Genomic DNA, 23,861 nt, shown 5'->3' on the forward strand with positions numbered 1-23,861 from the left:
AAGAGACTTTGCTACCCTGACATTTAATTATCACTATAACCCAGTTTATTCCAAATTGTAGGCCACCTATATAAAAAAATTTTTTCTATATCATTACAGCATAATTTCCAAATAGATTTTATTTAAAATATGTAGAAATTAGTCATCTTGCCTGTGCATTCATATTCCTACAATGCTACAATAATATGTCTAGGCAATAAATTTAAATATTGTCTTCTCTGCCAGTAGGCATTTTTCCACCTGTTCAAATAAAAATCTATCGATCTCTGAATATTTGTCTTCTCTAAGAGTAGTGCTATCTATCAACATTTGTAGGCTGACAAACTACTAAAAGAAGCACTGACAATTAAGAATGCCCAGTTGTGGATCTACTTTAGGATCCATTAATCCTTGTTACTATCTATGAGTTTTTGTAATTTCACAAACAGTGAGTTGGGATTTACATAAAAGGAACACTTCTGCCAGTAGCTTCAAATGACAAGGACAGCTTCCCCATTTGATGCCAAACAATTTAATCTTGCTTCCCTTCAGCTAAGGAAAGAAGGGCTTCCCTTGGCAAGGAAAGGACAGAGACTTAAAGCACAACTCTTGAATTTCCTGCATAATCATTTCTCCTGTGTGGACCATGGTGGGGCACAGTCAGTATTTACTTGTCAGATAAATGTGGCAGATGGTCACCAATGGGATAGCATTTCTTTCAAATCCAAGAATGAGATGGCTCTGAACAACTAAGAAAGGACATTTCAAGCATAGTTATGTACTATTAGAGCTAGAGGGGTTTAAAATATCTAGTTCAGTAATTTGCAAAATGTATTCTAAGGAACATCAGTTCCATGAGCTGATCCATGAGAAAAATCTCTAAGAAATCTATTAACCCACTCTTTTCCAAAAATACTTCTCCACAGAACTCTTTTTCCCCATAACACTTATTAAAACCCCAAGGAACTCATGACCTATCAACACTTTTTGGAAAATCCTAACCTGGTCAAAATCCATTTTACAAAGATAAAATTGCTCACTGCTTCCTGCTTCCCTAAATTTAAATGATTTGCCCATAGTCACCCAGCTAGTAGTCCCTGGAGAATTAGGACTAACTTCTAGTGTTCTTTTAACGCTGCCACACTGCCTTACCAGGGGAACCTTTTTCTAAATGACAATTTAATCATATTGGACTTCCTGATAAACAGCAAGATCATTAGTCATTTAATGTTAGTTATGTTTGAAAGCTTTCCCACAAAAGGCTTGACCTGAAAGAGGTTAGTATTATATGACTCTCCTTTCGAGTTGCTATTTCAAGGTTGGTTTTACCTGGAGTGAGAGGAAATTTCTGTCTATTTGGAACAGCTCCATCCTGAAGATATTTCAATATTTCTTACCACAACACCCGTTCTGTGCTCAGTATTTTTAGCTCATTGTTTTCTATTTTGGCAGCCGAGAATCTGCAGTTTGTAATTTTACCTCCAGCTTCATATTTCTTCTTAAAAGTGAATACAATGTCCTGTTTATAATAATAAAATCACTAGTTGGCAGAACGACATTAAATGGAAAAAAAAAAAAGAGAGAAAGCAATTGGAAAATTTAGAGCAAGCAATTTTAAGTGCCAAGTTTCACATTTGTAATGGTCCAGTGGAGGTCACTGGGCTTCCTTTTTATATTGACGGAATAGTAAAGAAATAGATACCCACAAGTTCTCTCGTAAAAAGCTATAGAAACTACCTCCACTTCTATGAAGCTCATGGTTTTTCTGAAAAGTGACATGATTCAAACTTCTGCAATAATACTAACTACAGGAAAAACATAAAAATCAGTTTAGCATGGTATTTTCCTCCTCCAATATTTAGGTTTTCATTTTCCACTTTAATTGAGCTTTTACGCTTTGGTTTCCTATTCCAGTTTAGCAACAAAAGAAACAAAACAATATGAATGAAATTAGAAATAACTGGAGCCAGTCTCAGAAATAGCCTTGGGGTTTCTTGGGCTTCTGGTACAACCCCCTTTAAGCAGTTTCCTTAGAAATATTATTTTCCTGGTCTGCAAAGGTTTGCAGTATTAATGTTGCTTTTTCTTTTTTAAACCTCATATGCCTTGCTAAAGAGAGCTATAGGTCTAGGCCATGCAAGCACAGATTCTCTGGAGACTGGAACAGAAGGTCCAGAGAAATGGCGATGCCAACCAGAAGAGTTAGATCGCCCCTAGGAGTTCACACCAGCCTAACTTCTTGAAAATTGCTAACCAACCATTTTTCTTTTCAAAATAAACACTATTTCTCCCAACTTCAGTTTGCAAAATATTACCCCAATTCCACTGGACTAAAAAACTGGAATTTTACTGACATAATTGGATTATGAGGTTTAAAGATTGATGGAACTTTTCTGTTCCAAATATAATTGTTCAAATACTAAACCTAAACGGGTATGTAGAAGTTCTTACGTAGCTAGAGCCAGAGTAACATTGCAGGCTCTGAGGCAGGGTGACCCAGGAGAGGGGATCAAGAAGTAATCAAGCCATAGGACTTGCAAGCCCTATCATAGAAGGATCGTGGAATCTTAGGGGAACACACTGTCTTTCTGCAGCACCAGCCTACAACATAAACGAAGACAACTTTAGTCACTTCTATGCCTGCTCATTTCTCAGATCTCAGCTCATGTACCCATGATCTTGGCAGTTTGTTCATACCTATGTTATAGCAGTTCCATTCTCTGCCGTAATTTATCTGAGTATGAATCTGTCTCCCTGAAGAACAAGGGCTGGCTCTTGGTTGTTTTTGTATTTCCAGTGGTTAACTCAGTACTTGGCATATATTATATATAAACACACATACTTATCATATTAATATATATACATATATAAGCAATATATGTAAATGTTTGAAGGAGGTTTGATTTTATTAGTTTACAGAATATGTACTAATTTATTAAACATAGCATATATTTTTCAGCATGCACTGGGACTCAAAATAATGATAGTTCTTTTTTTAACTTCAGAATATTACGGGGGTACACATGTTTTGATTACATGAATTACTTCTGTACAGTTTGAGTCAAAGTCGTAAGTGTCCATCACCCAGATGGTGTGCACTGTACCCATTAGGTGTAAATTTACCCATCCCCTACTCCCCCCATAATAGTTTTTTTGATGTTCCTACAAAAATGATTATTGATGATAAAAAAAACTCTCTGAAGGCACAGGACCTCAGAGCACAAGAAACTACACAATCACAAACACTCGCACCAAGTACCTCTCTCTTTTATTACAATTCCATATCTGCCTATGGCTTAATGATTTGATTCATGCTCTTCTGCCACAAGATTGAGAATTCCATAAGGGCAGAGAACACATCTATTTTTGTTCAGTGTTGCAGCCTCAGTGCCCATGGATGGTGTTCAATAAATATTTGTTGGCTGAATAACTGAATAAATCTATCACAAGACCCGTCCAAGAAAAGGAAACGGTAATCAGATCCAAATATTTCCACATACTTATAGGCTTCTCTTGATGTATATTTTTTATTGTAAAAAATAAGAAATTAACTGACACTACAAAAATACATGAATTAACCTGACACCCACACTAGGTGCGTGAGTCAGGCGGTAAATGAGGTCTACAGATGAAAGAGCCAGCATTCCAGAACACAAAAGTAATGACACTGGCACTCTCGTTGGTTCCTATGCTTTCAGCCAAATGCAATTAATGGGTATTTACTCATGCCCAGTTACATGGATTTATGAATATTATCTACTTTTAGCTAAACTAATCCTTACAAAATAGGCATATCACTAAAAAAGATTATTGCAAAAATCCACAGATTGAAAAGAATACTAAATTAATAATACTAATACTACTAGTAATACTGCTCACACCAGAAGAATAGCAACAATGACATTTTCTCTGCTCCTGATATGAATTCATCCCCAGCCACGTTACGATTTCAAAACAATGGCTATCAATCATATGCTACTAAGCAGGTACTTTAGAAAAAATAAACACCCTTAATCTATCCCTTCAAGGTAAAGATGGCATTTTAACAATGAGAAAAAAAGTTACTTCATTTTGAAAACAAAACAACATATTCAAGTTTTGAAGATAACATTTTTTAAATGGATGTTTTAAAATGCTTCCCCTGTTATATGATTTGGTGCCTAAAATAATATAAGTGTATAAACTACAAAATCACTCATATGTATACATTTAAACTTCTAACAGAATTTTCTAACTAGTTTTTAAAGATATCAACTGAAGAGTAACAAAGGATTTATAAACTCATTTTTTAAAAACCTGAAAATGCAGCACTGTTCAAGGAGTCCATAAGAACTGACTGATATCAGGAAAGATGGATATTTATTAGATGTATTTCAAAATGAATTGGAATATAATTGGTGAAGAGGACTGAAAAATGAGTATTATGACTTAGTAAACTCAGCTCACATCTTCTAAAGGTATGTCCTTTTCAGTTATGATCACCATTAAAACCAAGCACCAAAACATACAGAACTTAGAGTCAGACCTCTGAATTTCTATATCACAAATTGTTAAAGCGAAATTTAAATAAATGATAAAGAATATTCAATCACATTGCTTTTACCAAAAGCAAAATTATTATATAAATAAACAGGGTTTTCTATACCTTTTGTAAGTAAAATTAAAATATTAAAAAATTTATTTCATTCTCATTTCCTTTTTGTTATTTTTTTGCATTTATTTATGTTTATAATGTACATAATAGATTATTAAAGTAGAAAATTCATTTATAATTTTAAAATAAAGACATATGCATTACTGGCAATTCATGTTCAACGAAGCTTAGATATTACTACTTTAGGCATCAGGAAGCAGTTGAAAGATTTTAAATGCAAGGAGTAAAAAAAAAAAATCAGATTTGAATTTTAGAAACATAATCCTGAGGATAGTAGGCAGGGATAAAGTGTTTGGATGCTAAAGAAATTAAAAAAAAAAAAAAAATCCCTGTTATTATGTTAATAGCAGAGAGCATCCCAGAAGCTCTATCCTTGGATCCTTTCACAGGGCACAAACATATAAAATAAAGATATATTTTAACAAAGGCTTTCTGCAGAGCAAGGCCTCTTATTCTGGGTCTAACCCAGAAGGCAATGAAGGCCAAAGAAATGGTAAGGTAGAGCCATGAGAGGGGAACTTGGAGCAATACTGGGCCCCATAACTGTTGACATTACTTATCTGCAGGCTGAAAGTCAGGCTGGAAAAGATAGAGTACCTCTATTTTCTGACATTCACATTTATAATTTTTAAAAGTTATAAAAAGTATTTTAAAAAATAATTTTAGGCTGGGCGCGGTGGCTCATGCCTGTAATCCTAGCTCTCTGGGAGGCCGAGGCGGGCGGATTGTTTGAGCTCAGGAGTTTGAAACCAGCCTGAGCAAGAGCAAGACCCCGTCTCTACCAAAAATAGAAAGAAATTAATTGGACAGCTAAAAATATATAGAAAAAATTAGCCAGGCATGGTGGCGCATGCCTGTAGTCCCAGCTACTCAGGAGGCTGAGGCAGAAGGATTGCTTGAACCCAGGAGTTTGAGGTTGCTGTGAGCTAGGCTGATGCCACGGCACTCTAGCCGGGGCAACACAGTGAGACTCTGTCTCAAAAAAAAAAAGAAAATAATAATAATAATTTTAATATGGCAGTACACAAAATGAAGTAAAATTTTGCTTCTCTACTTCTTTATTAATCCACCAAATCCACTCTCCATGATAATCACTGTTAACAGTTTATTTCCTTCCAGACCTTTTTCTATGTATATATATTTTTAATGTATCTCTATATATGTATACACATATATGCATATATGTTCATTTAGATAGTTTTTATATTATTTTACTTCATAAAAAACAGGCTCATATTCATATTGTTCTGAAACTTGCTTCTTTCACTTAATAATATGTCACGGCCATCCATCTAGGACACTCCCTGTGGATACAGCTCCTTTTTGCAGAGCTGTAGGGAATGCTATCGCATCGCTTTAACATAGAGCAGTAAACCATTCCTTTATTGATGGACACTAGCAGCGTCTCTGATGTTTCACTTTTACAATAAAGTAGCAATAAACATTCTTGTATATATATCCTTGTATACTTCTTTGAGTAGGACAGATGCCTGAATAGAGTTTTTGGGTGAAAAGGTAGATACATTTACAGTTTTGATAGGTAATGTAAGGTAGCTATACTATATAATATTTCAGATAATAAGGTTAAGTCATTCATTCTAGTCTTTTTTTCTAATTAAATCTTTTTATAGATTCCTAGATTGAGGAAAAGATCTCAGAAAACAAACCCCTCAATTTGGATATGAGAAAACAAAGGTTCAGAGAGGTTAAGGTTATGGGCCAAAGATCTCAGAGCTCCTGAAGAGATAAGGCACCCACGCACCAGCAGGAGTTCAGTGAAGGGGGCATTACTACTAAAATCCAGGACTGCAACTTGGGTTAACTGACTTCAAATATAAGGTGTGTTCCATTAGAGATACTAACAAGTAGGAAAGAGGATTAATTTTCTCCTTTCCCTTGCCTACCCGTGGCAAGAAAAGAAAAAAAGACAGTAAATTCCTAAAACATACAATATCAAGGCGGAGCAGAGCAGGAGTATTCACAAACGAGGTGGAGCAATGGGCACCACGAACTGAAGGTATCATAAGTTCAGCTGCACGAAGCAAGCAAGTGTGGTGGAAAAGACTCTGACACGGGATGACCTTAGCAAAAAACCTTCCACGGCCTCAGTGGGCTGTATGAAAAGTTTCTTGGTTCTAAATAGCTCCATGTGGCATCCAAAATGAATGCCAGTACTGAAACCAAATTCTGAAGAGAAATATCAGAAAAGAACTAACATCCCACAATGAAGAAACATCTTCAAAGAAGATGTTGTTATAAAAATACCACAAAAGTACTTTCCAACAAATTCCAGACCTAAAAGTAAAGCTTTAAAATGAGGCTCCAAGTACAGAAGTCTTGAATCCTTTGCTTTGTGCCTGAAGAGGCCCACTTAAAGGAAGGTACTTCTAACCAGATAACGCTGTCTTTATTTGACCAGAGCTATGTGGTACAGCCATGAGAAAAGAAGATGGCAACTGTACCTTTTGAAATTAGAATGATCTACAACAGGTGTCAGCAAAATTTTTCTGTACAAGGCAGAAAGTAAACATTTCAAGCTTTGCAGGCCATATGGTCTCTGTTACAACTACTCAACTCTGCTATTGTAGTCCAAAAACAGCTATAGACAATGTATAAGTGAATAAGCATGGCTGTGTTCCAATGAAACTTTATGGATGCCAAAATTTGAATTTCATGTAATTTTCATAAAAATTATTCTTATTTTAATTTTTTCAACCATTTAAAAATGTAAAAACCATTCTTAGATCATGGGCTGTACATAAACAGGAAACAGGCTAGATTTAGCTTGTGGGTCATAATTCGCCGACCTCTGGTACAGAAGCACTTAATTCTCAACGGAACTGAACTTGCATATTAGTAGAAAGATGAAAATATCCAAGCCCAGCCCCTAGGAAAGTTAAGTTAGAAGGCAGAAAAGTAGAAACATGTTGTTCTTAAAGAGTTTCAGGTGTTTACCTTAAATCCTTTCTCTTGCTGAACTCGTATGGTGGAATTGTCCATGGCAGGCCTTGAGGGAGACATTCTAGAACTTCTGAAGAAAAATCAGAGAAATCCACACCATACTCTGTTAGTATTCCTTCTGTTTCAGGCTCAATTTTGCCAGCTTGCCCAAGACTCTTAGCCAGCTGCCTATGGGCAGAACAGAGAGGGAACAACTGGGTTAGTGAACAAATGGAACATAGGCACCTGTCTCCTCTCTGAAAGTAAGGTATTAGGAAAGTCTTTAAAATCTCCTGCCCTTCCACCAGTAGGAATATGATCACCAGGGAATGGGACGCAGGGGAGGGAAGCAAGCAGCAGAAGAGACAATGATATTCTTGTGCTTCTAAATCCATGACTACAGCATAATTTTACCTTTTTATAGGAATTCTGACCTGGGGAATAGAGTCAGAAGGCTTTTCTTAGGACTCCTGCAATTGTTCTTCATGGACAAGTCAAAAGTGATATTATTAAAGGCTTACATCTATGCTTTCTTTTGCAAATACCTTTAGAGACAATTCTGATCAACCCAGTTTGCTGTTAAATTATTAGTTTCAGAATGCCTATACCTTAAAGTCATGCTCACTAGATTAGATCTGGTGTTCTTATTTATTTCACAATTCTTCTAGTTTTTACCTTTAAAATTGAAAAATATTTTATCTGAATACAGACATAATACACGTTCACTATGAAGAAGTTAGAAAACACAGAAATCCACCAAGAAGAAAATTAAAATTATCTGTAATTCAGTCACCAATTCACATTTTAGGGCATCTGCCCATTAAAAATAAGATTGCATTTAACAGGACAGTCTTGACATTATGAGTAGGGTTCTACCATTTAGAGGGCAGATCTCATTATCTGTGGGTCATCTACCCATACATTAAAATTGATAGCTCTCTATTCTTATAAGCATTGTCCTGTCACTCACAGACTACAAGTCTGAAGTTGTGTGCTAAATACAGATAGCTGATCGGAAATGTGGGCCTTGAAGTAGCTACTTTGTAAAGGGTGTTGCAGAGAACAAAGATGGCCACTTCCTCTGTTGTAAAGTCTACTTGTCTACCAGGGTTATCCAGGAATCTACCCTTAGCACTTCCTGCAAGGAATTTAGCTCTGGTATTAGGGCCTTCTCTGGGGCCATTCGATTTCTATGAAGAAGATTCTGTTTCCTATGTAAGGGTAGATGCCTGACTACCAGAGTTCTTAGGCACACAGTGGCAAAGGGGCATAGGTATGTGGTTGCCACATATGTAGACTTTTAACAAATTCCAAAACCTACCCTTGCTACTGGAATGAGGCAGTCATGGCAGCAGCGCTGGCCCCATTTCTCACACACCAGCCAAGAGAGACCAGCAGACTGTCTACTCCTACACCTTCCCACCAGCCTATACTCTAGGTAGCCTGCAGATTGACCTGTGGGTTCTTTACATATTATGTGGGCTCACATCAGTGCCTTCTTCTCAAACAAGTGGTGCTCTCCCAAAATGCATATCAAAAAGCCAAGGATAGCAAAAATATGGAGAACAAAATTAATAGAAAGCTATCTGGAAAATCACCAAATATTTGGAAATTAAACAATCCATAAGCTGAAGAAGAAATGAAAAAAAAAATTAGAAAATATTTTTAACTGAATGAAAACATATCAATATTTATAAGAAACAGCCAAAGCAGTATTTCAAGGTAATTTATAGCATTTAATGCCCATATTAGGAAAGAACAAAAGTGTCAAATCACTAACCTAAGCTTCTACCTTAAAAAGCTGAAAAAAGAAGAGCAAATTAGATCCTAGGTAAATAGAAGGAAGGAAATTAAAAAAAAAAATACTCAATGGACAGAAAATGAACAATTAAGAAAACCAATAAAACCAAAGACTTATTCTTTGAAAAGAGAATAAAATAGATAAATTTCTAGCCAGACTGATCAAGAGAAACAAGGAGAGAAAGACACAAATTAGCAATATCAGGAATGAGAGAGGGGACATCATTATAAATATTATAAGCATTAAAAGGATAATAAGGGAATTCTGAATGACTATAAGCCAATAAATTCAACATCTTGGATGAAACAGACAAATTCCTTGAAAGACACAAACTTTCTAGGATTATTCAAGAAAAAAATCGAATACTGAATATTCTGAATATTCCTATATGTATTAAAGAAATTGAATTCATAGTTTAAAACCTTCCCACGAAGAAAACTCCAGGCTCAGAGGGCTTCGCTAATGAATTCTACTCATTATTTAAGAGAGAATTATTACCAATTCTATACAAAGTCTTCCAGAATATAGAGGAGGATGGAATACCTTCTAACTGGTTTCATGAAGCCAATATTACTTTGATACCAAAGTCAAAGGATTCATATATCTCTCATCAATACAGATTTAAAATTCTTACAAAGTATTAACAAGCAGAATTCAGTAACATATAAAAATACATGATGACAAAGTAATACATGATTTGGCCAACATTCAAAAATCAATCAATATAATTCACCATGTTGACAAACAATGAACACATATAATCATCTCAATAGATGAAGAAAAAGCATTTCAACAAAATTTCAACATTCACTCATGAGAAACACTTCCAGCACATGAGTAATGGATGAGACTTCCTCAACTTGATTAAAGGCTTCTAAGAAAATCCTAGAGAGAATACCAAACTTAATGGTGCAAGACTAATGCTTTCCCTTGGATCAGGAAGAAGACAAGGGTGTTCACTTTCACCTATACTAGTTGACATTGTATTGGAGGTCCCAGTGAACGCCATAGAGCAAGAAAAAGAAAGAAAAGCCATACACACCGGAAAGGAAGAATTGCACATTGCCTATAAGTGGGACAAAGAACTACAACCCTATCGTAGAAGTGACCAGCCTCCTACTACACAATGCCTGGCCTCTCTTTATAGAAGATCCCTCTTGCTCTGTGGGAACCAGAAGCCAATACACGAGATATGACTTAAATTCTACCTCATTTCAAGACTTTGAATGTGAAGAGAATGACACATAGACAAAGGGGCACTTAGGATTCATTCAGGGCAGCTAGAATAGGTTCTAGTGGCAGCAGCAGTGTCCAGTGAAAATGGTCTCCTGTAATAACAGTGTTAAGTCTGGCATCTTGGCCAAACTAAATCTGATAAAAGATGATGGCTGGACTTCTTGGCTCTCCAGAGTTGCCTTGGTTCACACCCCTTTGTTTTTCTTTTTCTTTTTTGAGACAGAGTCTTGCTCTGTTGCCCGGGCTAGAGTGCCATGGCATCAGCCTAGCTCACAGCAACCTCAAACTTCTGGGCTCAAGCGATCCTCCTGCCTCAGGCTCCTGAGTAGCTGGGACTACAGGTGCATGCCACAATGCCCAGCTAATTTTTTTTTTCTATTTGTAGTTGTCCAGCTAATTTTTTTGCTATTTTTTAGTAGACATGGGGGGTCTCACACTTGCTCAGGGTGGTCTAGAACTCCTGACCTCAAGCACTCCTCCCACCCCAGCCTCCCAGAATGGCAGGATTGATTACAGGTGTGAGCCACTGCACCTGGCCCACACCCCTTCTTTAGGTCATTCAGTCTCTTGCTGTTTCAGTGAGCTCTTCAATATCCTACCAATAAATTCCTTTTCCATTCAGAGTTGGTTTCTCTTGCTTACAACCAAGAACCCAGACAATTATAGACTCAGGTCCCACTAATTTTCAAAATGACTAAATTATTACTTGTGTTCACTAGAATAAAGTTCCCAGTGAAGACATGGGGGACCTATCATTACCACCTTTCAAACTTGAAATTTGAAATTTGAAATTTTGAAATTTGAAGGACATAGGAATTCAACACTGTGGGTACAGGGTGGCTACAATGTTGTTGAGCTTAAATGAAAAGAACTTTATTCTGGTGACCACAGGTAACAGTCATTTTAAAAATTAATTAGTGTTTTGAAAATTAATGGGACCTGAGTTACTTCTAACCCATCTAACTCACCTATGATTTTCACAGGTTCCTGAGGTTCTGTTTCCTACATTCTTTCCTAATATCAATGCTGTAATTGCCTGGGTTCTTGGTTGCAAGCACAAGAAACCAACCCTGGTTGGAAAAGGAATTTATTGAAAAGATATCAAAGAGCTCACAGAAATAGTGAGAGGGGTCAAGAACCAGAAAAGGGGGTGGAAACAAAGAATTACATGTTCCATCTATAAATTTTTGATTTCAAGCTAAGATTGAAACTCAAGGACTTTCAATGCCCATCAAAAAAGTATCCTGAATCTCTTGCAGTTGCCAAGCTAAGACAGAAAAAAAAAAAAATTCAAAGAGGGATGAATCATTATATGTTTGAATTTAGGGTCTCACTAAGTCACTTAGGTGAAAGAGTAAGGTTCAAAGAACCAGACCATATATATACAAAATATATAGGAGGATTCAGAAAGCTCTAAGTACCTTGAATGCCTAGTTCCAAATCACCTTCCATTGTCATGAGTCATAGGTAGACTATGACAGCATTATATCCATTCTAAGGGATGACGTCTGAAAAGACAGTATAGCAGAAACTTCCTCCTAGTGGGCAGAACTTCAAGCAATATTATCAACGGTCCACTTTGGCTGAGGAAAGACAGCCTGATAGGCAGTGACTACAAGTTTAGCCAGATGGATAGGGACCAGAAAGAAAAAATATTGGAGGACTGGTGACAAGGACATCTGGGGAAGAGACATGTGGAAATTGGCTTATTAAAATGAGCCCAGACAGAGTATAACTTTGTGTTCCATGAGAGTGCTCACTGAACGGCTCGCACTGTGGGGCAGGATGGTCTGCCCCTCCTCAGCCATCGCAGTGATTGCTCAATGGGCACAGGAACAAAGTCCATGGCAGCAGGAAATGAGCTCCACACGTTAACCTTTTCTCATTAATGACGACCTGGCTGCCACCCTTGCAGGATGCCAGTTTGCCAGCAGCTGCAACCAATTCTGAGCCCCTGATATAGAACCACTCCAGGAAGGGCTGCCAACTACTTGATAGCAGATTGCAGGCACTGAGCTCTTCTGTGATGGAGAAGGCGGTAATCATTCTCCACTAAAAAAGACACTAACTCTGGGTTTGGGCTTGCTACCTTCATTTGTTCTACCTATCTTGCTTGCATAAACACCAAAATCCCCAGATTTATGAAATACCTTTTAAGCTATTATGTTATCTCACTAAATATTGTTTGTAATTAAGGGTTTTGCCTTTTGGAAGAAGCGAAGCCCATAGATTTCACTGACTGGAATGTTGTTATAGCTTATTGACTACTGAAGGATGGGACAGTCAGGAGGCATCACCTTGTGAGGTTGGAGTACTCTCCTCAGGGATACGATGGCACTCTGACTTAGCATCCTGCAGGCGCTGCACACGGTGTGCATGGTCTGGGAACAAAGGATGCAAGGGAGGAGTCAGGCCTTTCAGTATCACACTTAAAACCCACTCACAAAATTTTTAGTCCTGTCCTCATAATGTTCACTCTACAGCTGAGAGGTTTTCGTAGCTCTGAGGACACAAAAATCATTCCTCTAAACTGGAAACTGAGACTATAAGAACTCTAATATTAAAAGGCATAAAATATACTATTCACTTTCTTCCTGAAAAAACTCATTTGCAATTCAAGCCAGCTGAGAGATAACTAGAAGTAAGGATTTAAGAATGGTAAGTAACAATATAAAGAGGTTAAATATATATTATGTTGAGACATATAAAATTGCCAATATTTGACCACTTATTGACCTATAAAAATATAATTTTGTATGATTCTACCCAATAGTATTAAAAATTATATAAAATAATTGACCATATATCAATCAGATAGCATACACAGTTTCTAGGAGAAATATAAACAATAAGGTATATCACACAGTTTATTAGAGATCTACACTAATGCGAAAAGAAACAAATTCACATATGTGGTAGGAGTCTCAGTAACAGTGTTTATGAGGCAGACCTAGAACACAGTGACCACACTATTCCTAGTTTGTGAAGTCAGAGTGCCATCCTCTAGGACACAGTGTGGCCAAAAAACAATTACCTTATGCTAAAAGGAAAAAAGGGCCTACTAAAAACTTAGACAAAAAGGTATTTTACAACATCCAGCTTTTGAAATATAGTACTAAAATCCACGAGGAACTTACTATTTAAAAGTGGGGAAAGGGAAGGAACCAACCAAATGTTCTATTAAAAACAAAACAAAAACCCTACATTTAAAAAGGAAGAAAGGAACAAGAAAAAGACATGACAGACGGATAAACTCGGTAAGTATATAGCCACAGAAATGACAATCATGATCACAGATATTCTCAAGAACTCAAGAAGTGGCCGGGCGTGGTGGCTCACGCCTGTAATCCTAGCACTCTGGGAGGCCAAGGCAGGAGGATCGCTCAAGGTTAGGAGTTCGAAACCAGCCTCAGCAAGAGCAAGACCCCGTCTCCACTAAAAAATAGAAAGAAATTAGCTGGATAAATAAAAATATATATAGAAAAAATTAGCCGGGCATGGTGGTGCATGCCTGTAGTCCCAGCTACTTGGGAGGCTGAGGCAGGAGGATCGCTTGAGCCCAGGAGTTTGAGGTTGCTGTGAGCTAGGCTGATGCCATGGCACTCTAGCCCGGGCAACAGAGTGAGACTCTGTCTCGAAAAAAAAAAAAAATTAAAAGAAAAAAAAAGAACTCAAGAAGTGATGAAAATATCAGCACTATCAGACAAGAACTGGAAGCAAAGATGCAAGCGTGTAAGGAATAAATAAGTAAAAAAAGGAAATAAAAACGAAGTTTTTAGACCTCAGGAAATAAGTAGAAAAGAACAAAAGAACCATCACAGAAACGAAGGTCACACTGGAATTAACTGATGAGCAACTGACACTATTTGAAAACAATTAAGATCATAGAGAAAAAACTTGAGAAAGTGAGGAAAATGAAATTGGGAAGTACAGGGTCAAAAAAGAGAAAACAGACAGATGTGAAAGGCAAACCAAGGGTATCCATCATTGGCATAACTGGTGTTCCTGAAGGCAGAAGCTAGATATGAGGAAGACAAAACATTTTCAAAGATCGTTAAGAAAGTTTCTTGAAATAAAATAAAATTTAGGTTTACAGAAAGGATATAACATGTCTCAGGAAAGAATTATACAGAAAATCATCACTGAAACATATTCTTGTGAAGTTATTAGTCAAAGATAAAGATTTCTAAGTGCAAGAACGCAGGTAATACAGTTGTCATAAGCCCTTTCTGAAAACAAAAACAAAAACAGTAACAAAAACCTGCTAGCTGATGAACTAAGGTCTACCAAAACATGGAGGAATTCCTCCACAGACGACTGGTGCTGAGCACTGGGTCCACATACATGGTGGTGGGAAGCTGAAGGAGAGGGAGGACAAGAGTAAGCAGGTGACATGATGGACCTAATTTTAGATGTCAGAATAAGTCATATCGGTCATTAGATCTTCACTGAAATTAAGGAGAAAAAAATTTGTCTCTTTTGGTGCTTTGTGTTCTGGCAAAAGTTTTCAACAAATTATAGTCTGAGTTCAAAGAATCTCGATTCATTTCCTGAACATGGCTCATAAAGACGAAATCATACTTTAATTATGGTTTCCAAATGTGATCAATTACTCCAAGTTCCTAATAGCAGAATTTAACATTTATTTTACTAAGTTCCCCAGAACATTTCTCAAGTGCCTTATTTAAATAAATTTATTATATTTAATAGATTTTCCTTGGAGATATATTTGACAGCAGCATGGATTGGATATCTTGCAGTGATAAAAATCTAACAGGTCAGCATGCTGAAAGAGTTCATGCTTTTGAGGCCTTAGATGCTCCAGAAAGAATCCTTTCCTGTCTAGTTCCTCATAAACTGTGCTGTCACCCTAAAAACCAGAATACTGTGGAATCTAAACAGAGGCAAATTCTACTAGGGAACTGACTTATACATTATATATTTATCTTACAGAAGGATTTGTTTTTACATTTTAAATTAATTTCAGTGTAAATCTTATTTAAAATGAATCATGAAGCCTGAGCAACATAGCAAAACCGCATGTCTACAAAACATAGAATTAGTTGGGCATGGAGTGGTGCACGCCCTGTAGTCCCAGCTACTCGGGAGGCTGAGGCAGGAGGATTGCTTGAGCCCAGGAGTTTGAGGTTGCAGTAAGCTATAGTGACGCCACTGCACTCTAGCCCAGGTGACAGAGAGAGACTCTGTTTCAAAAAAAAAAATCAGGAAAATAACTTATCCTTTCATGTAATATAGTTCAAATGTTATGTTATCAGTTTCTAAGTAGTTTCTGTGTCTTCTGCTCACTGTCTGAAAAGATGGCAATAGCTGCTTTAGAACAATTATGGTTCAATGGTACATCGAAATGTCTGGTGATCTCCTAAAAACCATATTTTGGCCTACTCTGCATTAAAATATGTCCTCCAAAAATAACTTAGTGAAGATGGACATGATGGCTCGCATCTATAATCCCAGCTGCTCAGGAGGCTGAGCAGGGAGGATCGCTTAAGCCCATGAGTTTGAGGCTGTAGTGAGCTATGATCATGCCATTACACTTCAACTTGGATGACCAAGCTTGAGGGAGACCCAGTCTCTTAAAAAAAACTTAAACTCTCACAGCCAAAAGGAAGCTAAAGAGACAAGGCAACTAAATGTAATATGGTAATCTGGAACAGAAAAAGAACATTAGGTTTTTAAAAAGAAGGAAATTTGAATACAGTATGGACTTCCATTAATAATGTATCAGTATCTGTTTATTAATTGTAACAAATGTACCATACTAACATGTTAATAAGAGAGGAGACAAATTGTCGGGGTTGAGGGAGTGGGTGGTATGTGACAACTGTGCTATTGACTTTTTTTGTATGTAAATCCAAAACTATTCTAAAAAATAAAGTTTATTTTAGAAAACCTTAGAGCTGAAAAGGAGTAAAAGTAATTTAGATGTCCAACAATAGATAAATGATAAGCTAAATTATGGCGTATTTGTTCAATTGATTATCATGCATTTTAGGAAAAGAATTTTGAAAATGTTATATATAGTATAATTTATTAGGTCATTAAATATGAAATGTTTGATTTAGAATCAAAAGTATAGTTTATTGTATCTCAAACAAGAAGCAGTACAATTAATGAAAGTGTGCACCTAAACTATAGACACAGTTTTACCATCTTAATGGTAGCTTGTTCATGCCAGCAGCGAAGAAGCCTGGAGAGCAAGTAGTGATGAAATCGTGAAAGGTGTTTCCCCCAGCTTGTTGAGAACTGAATATTTTTCCTTGCAAGAAGTGGTCCAAAGCCTGGAAGAAGTGCTAGTCAGTTGGTGCAAGGTCTGGTGAATACGGTGGATGACAGAGAGTTTCCAAGTCCAGCTTCTGTAGTTTGAGCAGCGTTGTTTGTACAACATGTGGTTGAGTGTTGTCTTGCAAGAGGATTGGCCTGTCACTATCAACCAATCTCGCATCTTCATCATTTTGTCCAATTGTTTACAATAGACATCCACTTTAGTCGAATGACCAGGTTTCATGAAGCTGCAATGGATAATACCAGTGCTGAACCACCAAACTGATACCATTAGCTTTTTTTGATGAATATTCCATTTTGGACTGTGTTTCAGCACTTCATTTTTATCCAACCATTGTGCCAAATGCTTGCGATTATCTAAAAGAATTCATTTTTCATCACACGTAACAATATGGTGTAGAAATGGTTCGCCTTTATGTCGTGACAGCAAAGAAAGGCAAGCTTCGAGACAATTTCTCTTTTGACACTTGTTTATTAATTCATGCAGAACCCATCTAACCAGCTTCTTTATCTTGCCAGTTTGTTTCAAATGGTCCAGTATTTTTGGAATAGTAATGTCAAACTTTGCTGCTAATTCACGTGTAGGTTAAGATGGATTAGCTTCCACTACAGCTTTCAGCTCATCATTATCCACTTTGGTCTCAGGTCACCCACATGACTCATTTTCTCAAGATTATAATCACAGGAATGGAACTTCTCAAACCATTTAACGTACTGTGCATTCATTAGCCACGTCCTTCCTAAACACTTCGTTGATATTTCCAGCTGTTTCTGCACAGCACTGGTTCCACAATGGAACTCCTATTTGAAAATAATGAATTTCGAGTTATCCATGGTTTCACAAAAATTGCTCTTAAAAAATTTTGACAGATAATCACAAGCCAAAATATACATATGCAAGACTGAGGATGTACCTTCACAATAAAAATAAAATAAGATGTGTCAAAGTGAAATGTCAGAGATACCAACTGTCAAACTTAGTACTTAAGGAAATCGGACATTTCATACTTAATAACCTAATACCTATGTAAAAACATTTCTGAAAAGAGTGAAAGAGAATACCTACAAATGGTGTTGATTGTTTGAAAGGAAGGATTATGAGTGAATTTTTTCTCCATTTTCTAAGCTTCCTTTTATATTACATTGTGTTTTTTCTATTGAAAAATTATAGAAAAAATAATTATACTATCATGAAAACTGTAGTGTCCAATATTGGTTTCCTACCTAACATTCATATCATTCCTCATCCCCCCCTATAAGAAACCTAACCTTTTTCATACGGGGAACTCATCTCACCTTCAGCTCCAGAGACAAATACGATTCTGTCTATTCTATTAGAATGTTTTTATTCTAATAAAATCAGTGCATGGCTCCCCTGGAGACTATAGTCAGTAGCATGGTTGGCAGAGAGGATCTCCCTCCTTGTGTTGGATATGATGGAAAAAGTAGGTAGCCTAACCGTACTGGCAGCCACCTTCATGACCACAGAGAAACCACTGCTAGATTACTAAGGACAGCAAAGGGCAACCTGATTAACACATCAAGTCACTGACTATACTGGGTTTGTCGCTGCACAACATCTGAACTCCCATTTATGTGAGATAATATATGCCTCTATTATTTAAGTCACTTTGGGTCAGGGTTTTCTATCACCTGTTGCTAAAAGTATCCTAATCTAAAATATGTTAAAATATCATCCATGAGAAGCAAACTTCCCTTTCCCTCCCTTCACTCTGTAACAGAAAATGTGAAGCTCGCACTGCCAAAAATAAAATCTCAGGATTGCCAGCATCGAGTATCTTGCAGGTATTTACTACAAGCTGACATGGTACTGCTGGTCCTACAGCACAATAATATTATAAATGGCCCTTCCTTAAGCCATACGTCTCTATCTTAAAGGTGCTCCCTTTATGACATCCATGTGGAACTGGGCCCACAACATAACCCAGTTGACTTCATCTTTGTGGAATACGGTAGCAAGGCCAGAAAGCCATCCCTGTCACCCAGAGTGGATCTTCCTCTTCAGTACTGTCACTTTTCTTCAGTTGTATCTCCCTTCTGGCACGTGCCACTTTCTAACTGTGTCATAGTGCTTTAGGTACATCTCTTCCTTATCAATAAATGGAGAGGAGCATCCATAAAAAGAATAAACATTTCTTTATTTCTGTATATCACTGAGACTTGCGTATCTTAGGTGTCCAAAACAAGTGGGTTGAATGAATATATGAATAAACAAATTAATGTTTTGAGCCTGGAAAAGCACCACACTATACTTCCTTGAAACTGTAAAGGAAAACTGAGAATAGCAAAAACAAACAAACAAAACCCAAAGACCTGTCTTTAGGTAAACTCTTGAGTCCTTTAATAATCAGCCACCACATTGGCGAAATTATTAATATTAATATATCAAAAAAATCAGGAGCAAGAAAAAAATGCCTGCTGCCACTGCTTTTATTCAAAACTGAACTTTTCTCAGTTACTGTGTGGAAAATAACTCCTCCCTAATTGTGAATTGCCAATTCAGGAAAATAAGAAAAATAAAAATTATATGGATTAGAATAGAAAAAACAAATCTGTCCTTACTTGCCAATAATGTGACTATCTACACAGAGAAGCCAAAGGAAATTATATCTGAAGTATTAAAATTAAAACGGGGATACAGAAAGATGGCTAGATATAGGAACATATAAAAATTAGTTGTAATTCTATACACCAGCAGCAAAAAGTCAGAAAATGTAACTTCGAACACCTGTTTTTCAGGAGATATCATTAACAATAAGAAAAGGCTACTCATCAACTGGGGAGAAGATATTTTCCATATCAGTGACTGCTAAAAACATTACTTTCTAGAATATATTTTTTTAACTCCAAAAAAATCAAATGACAAACCACCCAATCAAAAATGGATAAAAGCACCAATGAATGCTAAAATGAGTGGGTAAAAGTTTAAGCAAAAAGAGAATAATTGTATAGTCCCAAACAAATCTTCCCCAAAATATAGTACAATGATTATAAGGAAAAAATAGCAAGTTGGGAGTCCTGGCAGATACCTCCTTAGTCAAGCGATCAAGGTTAACATCACTAGTAAGACATGCTAACATCACGCGACCCCTGATAAGCTGCAGATCACACCTGTGGTATACTTCCCAAAAATGCCTGATCTCAATCTAATCATGAGAAAACATTAGACAAACTCCAATTGAGAATGTAACATTCTACAAAATCACTGATCAGTATTCTTCAAAAGCGTCAAGTTCATGAAAGACAAGTGAAGACTGAGAAACTGTCACAAACTGAAGAGTCTATAGTGAAATAACAACTAACTGCAACATGAGATCCTAGACCAGGTTCTGGAACAGAAAAAGAATGTGAGTGGAAAAATTGGTAAGATCTGAGCAAATCCTATACCTTATACAATGGTATTTTACCAAGGTTAATTTCTTAGTTTTGATAAATGGTCTATGGTCATGTAATATGTTAACATAAGAAGCTGGGTAAAGAATATATGGGAACTCTGTACCATTTTCACAATTTCTGTAATCAAAATTATCTAGACAAAAAATTAGCTGTTACAAAATGGGTAAAGACATGAAGACATTTTCTAGAGGAACAACCATGTGGCCATGAATATATGAAAAGATGCTCAATCTCATTAGTAATTAGGAAAAAATAAATCAAAATCGTAATAAGATATCATTTTATACCCATCTGACTGGCAAAAACTAACGAGTTTAACAATATCAAATATTGATAAGAATGTGAGGCAATGGGCTGGGCGTGGTGGCTCACGCCTGTAATCCTGGCACTCTGGGAGGTCGAGGCGGGAGGGCTGTTTGAGTTCAGAAGTTGGAGACCAGTCTGAGCAAGAGTGAGACTCCATCTCTACTAAACATAGAAAAATTAGCTGGGCGTGGTAGCACGCGCCTGTAGTCCCAGCTACTTGGGAGGCTGAGACAAGAGATAGCTTGGGCTGGGGAGTTTGAGGTTGCAGTGAGCTGTGAAGTGACAGAACAAGACTCAGTCTCAAAAAAAATAAATAAATAAAATGAAATAATGTGAAGCAATGGAACCTCCTACACTACTACAAACAGGTACAACCACTTTGGGAAATGGTTTAGCTACAAAGTTATAAAGTTAAATATGCACATATGTGTGATCCAGTAATTTCACTCGTAAGTAGTCTAGAAAAGCCTTAGGTGGTGAGCACTGGAAAGTTTGTAGCAACATTGTTTATAATCTTGGTTCAATCCAAATGGCCATTACTAGATAAACAAAATTATGGGGTACTGAAGGGAAATGGAAATATTATGCATTAAGATGAGCAAAATAAATAAGCGTATTTTAGAAACACAAGGTTAAATGAAAAAATGCAAATCACAGAAGAACACATGTAACATGGTATGTTTTATAAGGTTAAAAAACAAAACTAAATAACATTATTCAGGAATATGAATGTGGGAAATTATTTTTTAGTTTTTGTAGAGATGGGGTCTCACTACGTTGCCCAGGCTGGTCTTGAACTCCTAGCCTCAAGTGATCCATCTGCCTCGGCCTCCCAAAGTGCTAGGATTACAGGCATAAGCCACTGTGCTTGGCGAGGGAGTTATTTAAAAGGACATTTTGATTAGCATGTTTGAGACGATGGTTACCTCTAGGGAAAAAATTAGGGGTTATGATAGAGAGAAACAGACATGGAGCCTCAACAGTATTGATGATATTATATTTATTAATCTAGTTGTTGAGTTCATAGGTTGGTTTTAATACCAGGTTTCAAAAATTATATAGGTTCTTAATATATATATTCTTTTGTCTATGAAACATACTTTGTAATTAAAGTTAATAAACAATATTTTAGTCAAATATATACCACACCCTTAATAGTAATTATTTCTGGGGGTGAAATTCTAGAAAATTTTCATTGTCTACAGCATATATTTGAACAATATTAACAATGGTATCAATATGTATATATTTGAAAAAAATAGAAATTAAAAATTTTTCTTAATTTTGATATTACAATAATAAAGTTATGAGAAAGAAAGTTTTCTTCATTGGAGGTATTTATAATGATCACCACTTCAAATTTTTCTCACTCACCAGTCTCCTCTATGAATACTGTTCCCATTTATAATGAATGGCGCTACAGGCGTGTCCTACTGTAAAATTAATCCAGATAGTGCTGAAACAACATTCCAAACTTCCCACGTTGATAGGTGGGGGTTGTGTGTAAGCATTTTATATAAATGAGCATCAGATCTATTGTCCTGGGTGATGTGCAAATAAAAAACTTAGGGGAGAGAAAAGCTACAGATAGAAAAAATTATGCCAAGAAAGTCCTTCAAACCGGCCTTTTTGCCTTAAAGAAAACAGCAGCACCTAACAGTCAACATTAGTGTTCTCAACCATTCATCATCTTTTCTCTACTAAATATTCTTATAAACTCTTGGTCTTAAAACTAGACTATACACAGAAGACAGTTACACATTCTTGCAGTGATTACTACTATCATTACAGCTTTTAAATAAATGTTCTCGGGCATATTGGTTCATGTTGGAAACTCCATGCAATCAGATATAACGGTATCATAGCCCTGAGAACCTACAAGTGAGGAACAAACAAACATCAGCTATGCCCAGGGCCCAGAACTTCAGTAACAATACAGAGTGAAAACGAAGTTTGGCAAATACAAAATGTTTTTGGCTGTGTATTTATGTATTGTTCTCTATAATCAGGAGGAGAGAACAAGTTATTTTCCTTTCTTCTGACTCAGTATTATGTCATAGCAGAAGGCAGCAAGCAAGGAATGGGGACTTCAGCAAAAGTGTTTTATCAGTGAAAACGGATAAAAGAACGGGGAAAAGGAAGTAAGGCTCAATGATACTGAGTGATTTGAGGAAAGGCCTGGAAGCTTAAAAGTGAGTTAGTAGTGATATGAAGGGAGCAAAGAGGAGGCTGAAAGCATTTAATGAGTACATGAGAAGGCTGATGGTATCTGAGGTTCTCTAATACTTGAAAATACTATTTTTAAGAAAGTGTACTACAAATTGTAGATGAAGACAATGACTTTGGAAGAAGTGTCGACGATTATATTCAGTGGTCCTCGAGGAAAGAAACAATTTGGTAACTTAAGCCTGTAACAGGACCATTCTTCCCCAATCTAACTTCCGCTCTGCTTTGACCAGGATGCTCTTCAATACTGAAGATGTAGTTTTTCCAAAGCTGATCCTTATAGGCCACCAGGTGGAGCCCAATGGTCACAAAAAAAGAGCCCCCTCCTCAGCCTGATTTGCTTTTTGTCCACTAGCCAGCTAGAGTCATACCCCCTGAAAAGGACTTACAAACTCTTAAGTTTGGTAATGCAAGTTCATAACGTTATATAATTCGGCCTCTCCCTCAGAAGAGTCCTTAAAAAAGGAATATGCTCTGGAAAAGGTGAAATATTCCTTAGTGCAGGAGAAAAGATTGGATATAGTTATTTTTCAGTTTGCTAATCTTGTAGCCTAGCCTCAATGCAACAATGTCTGTTTGTTTTTTCTAACAGTCTAGTCACTATTTCATTTTCCCACTAAATACAATTTAATGTATTTAATGTAATTTAGTGACCACCTCCTCAATTCCTATCTGTCCCATAAGAAATTTATCTATCAAAACTGAATGGAATAGTAAAAGTATTTGCTTCCATCAGTCAACAAATAATTCTGGCTGTCCAACAATAACCATGAACTGCCAAGTTAGGAGATAAAGGAGATACCATCCCAGAGCAGACTCCTACCCTCCCACTTCCCTTCCCTTCTCTACCATATGCCTCAGCAATCAGAATTTCCCTTTCTTTGCTTTCACTTTGCCCAGTCATTCACTCCAGTGGAACCCGCTGTCCACACTCATTAAAACCAGCGGTACTGTGACCCATGCTCTGTTTCTCATTTCCATAGCCTTCCATTAAGCCTA

At 36.8% G+C, this 23,861-nt stretch overlaps 1 protein-coding gene across 1 annotated transcript in view; it reads right to left on the minus strand.

Moving 5' to 3' along the window:
- Nucleotides 1-23,861, minus strand: part of DIS3L2 (DIS3 like 3'-5' exoribonuclease 2) — a 394,844-nt gene that overhangs the window by 157,363 nt on the left and 213,620 nt on the right. Inside the window, exon 9 of the mRNA XM_012652208.1 lies at nt 7,589-7,762. Within this exon, the coding sequence (XP_012507662.1) occupies nt 7,589-7,762 (174 nt within the window). The remainder of the gene's footprint in view (nt 1-7,588; nt 7,763-23,861) is intronic.

The sequence above is a fragment of the Propithecus coquereli genome, unplaced genomic scaffold (assembly GCF_000956105.1).
Source record: "Propithecus coquereli isolate 6110/MARCELLA unplaced genomic scaffold, Pcoq_1.0 Scaffold383, whole genome shotgun sequence".
NCBI classification, from domain to species: domain Eukaryota; kingdom Metazoa; phylum Chordata; class Mammalia; order Primates; family Indriidae; genus Propithecus; species Propithecus coquereli.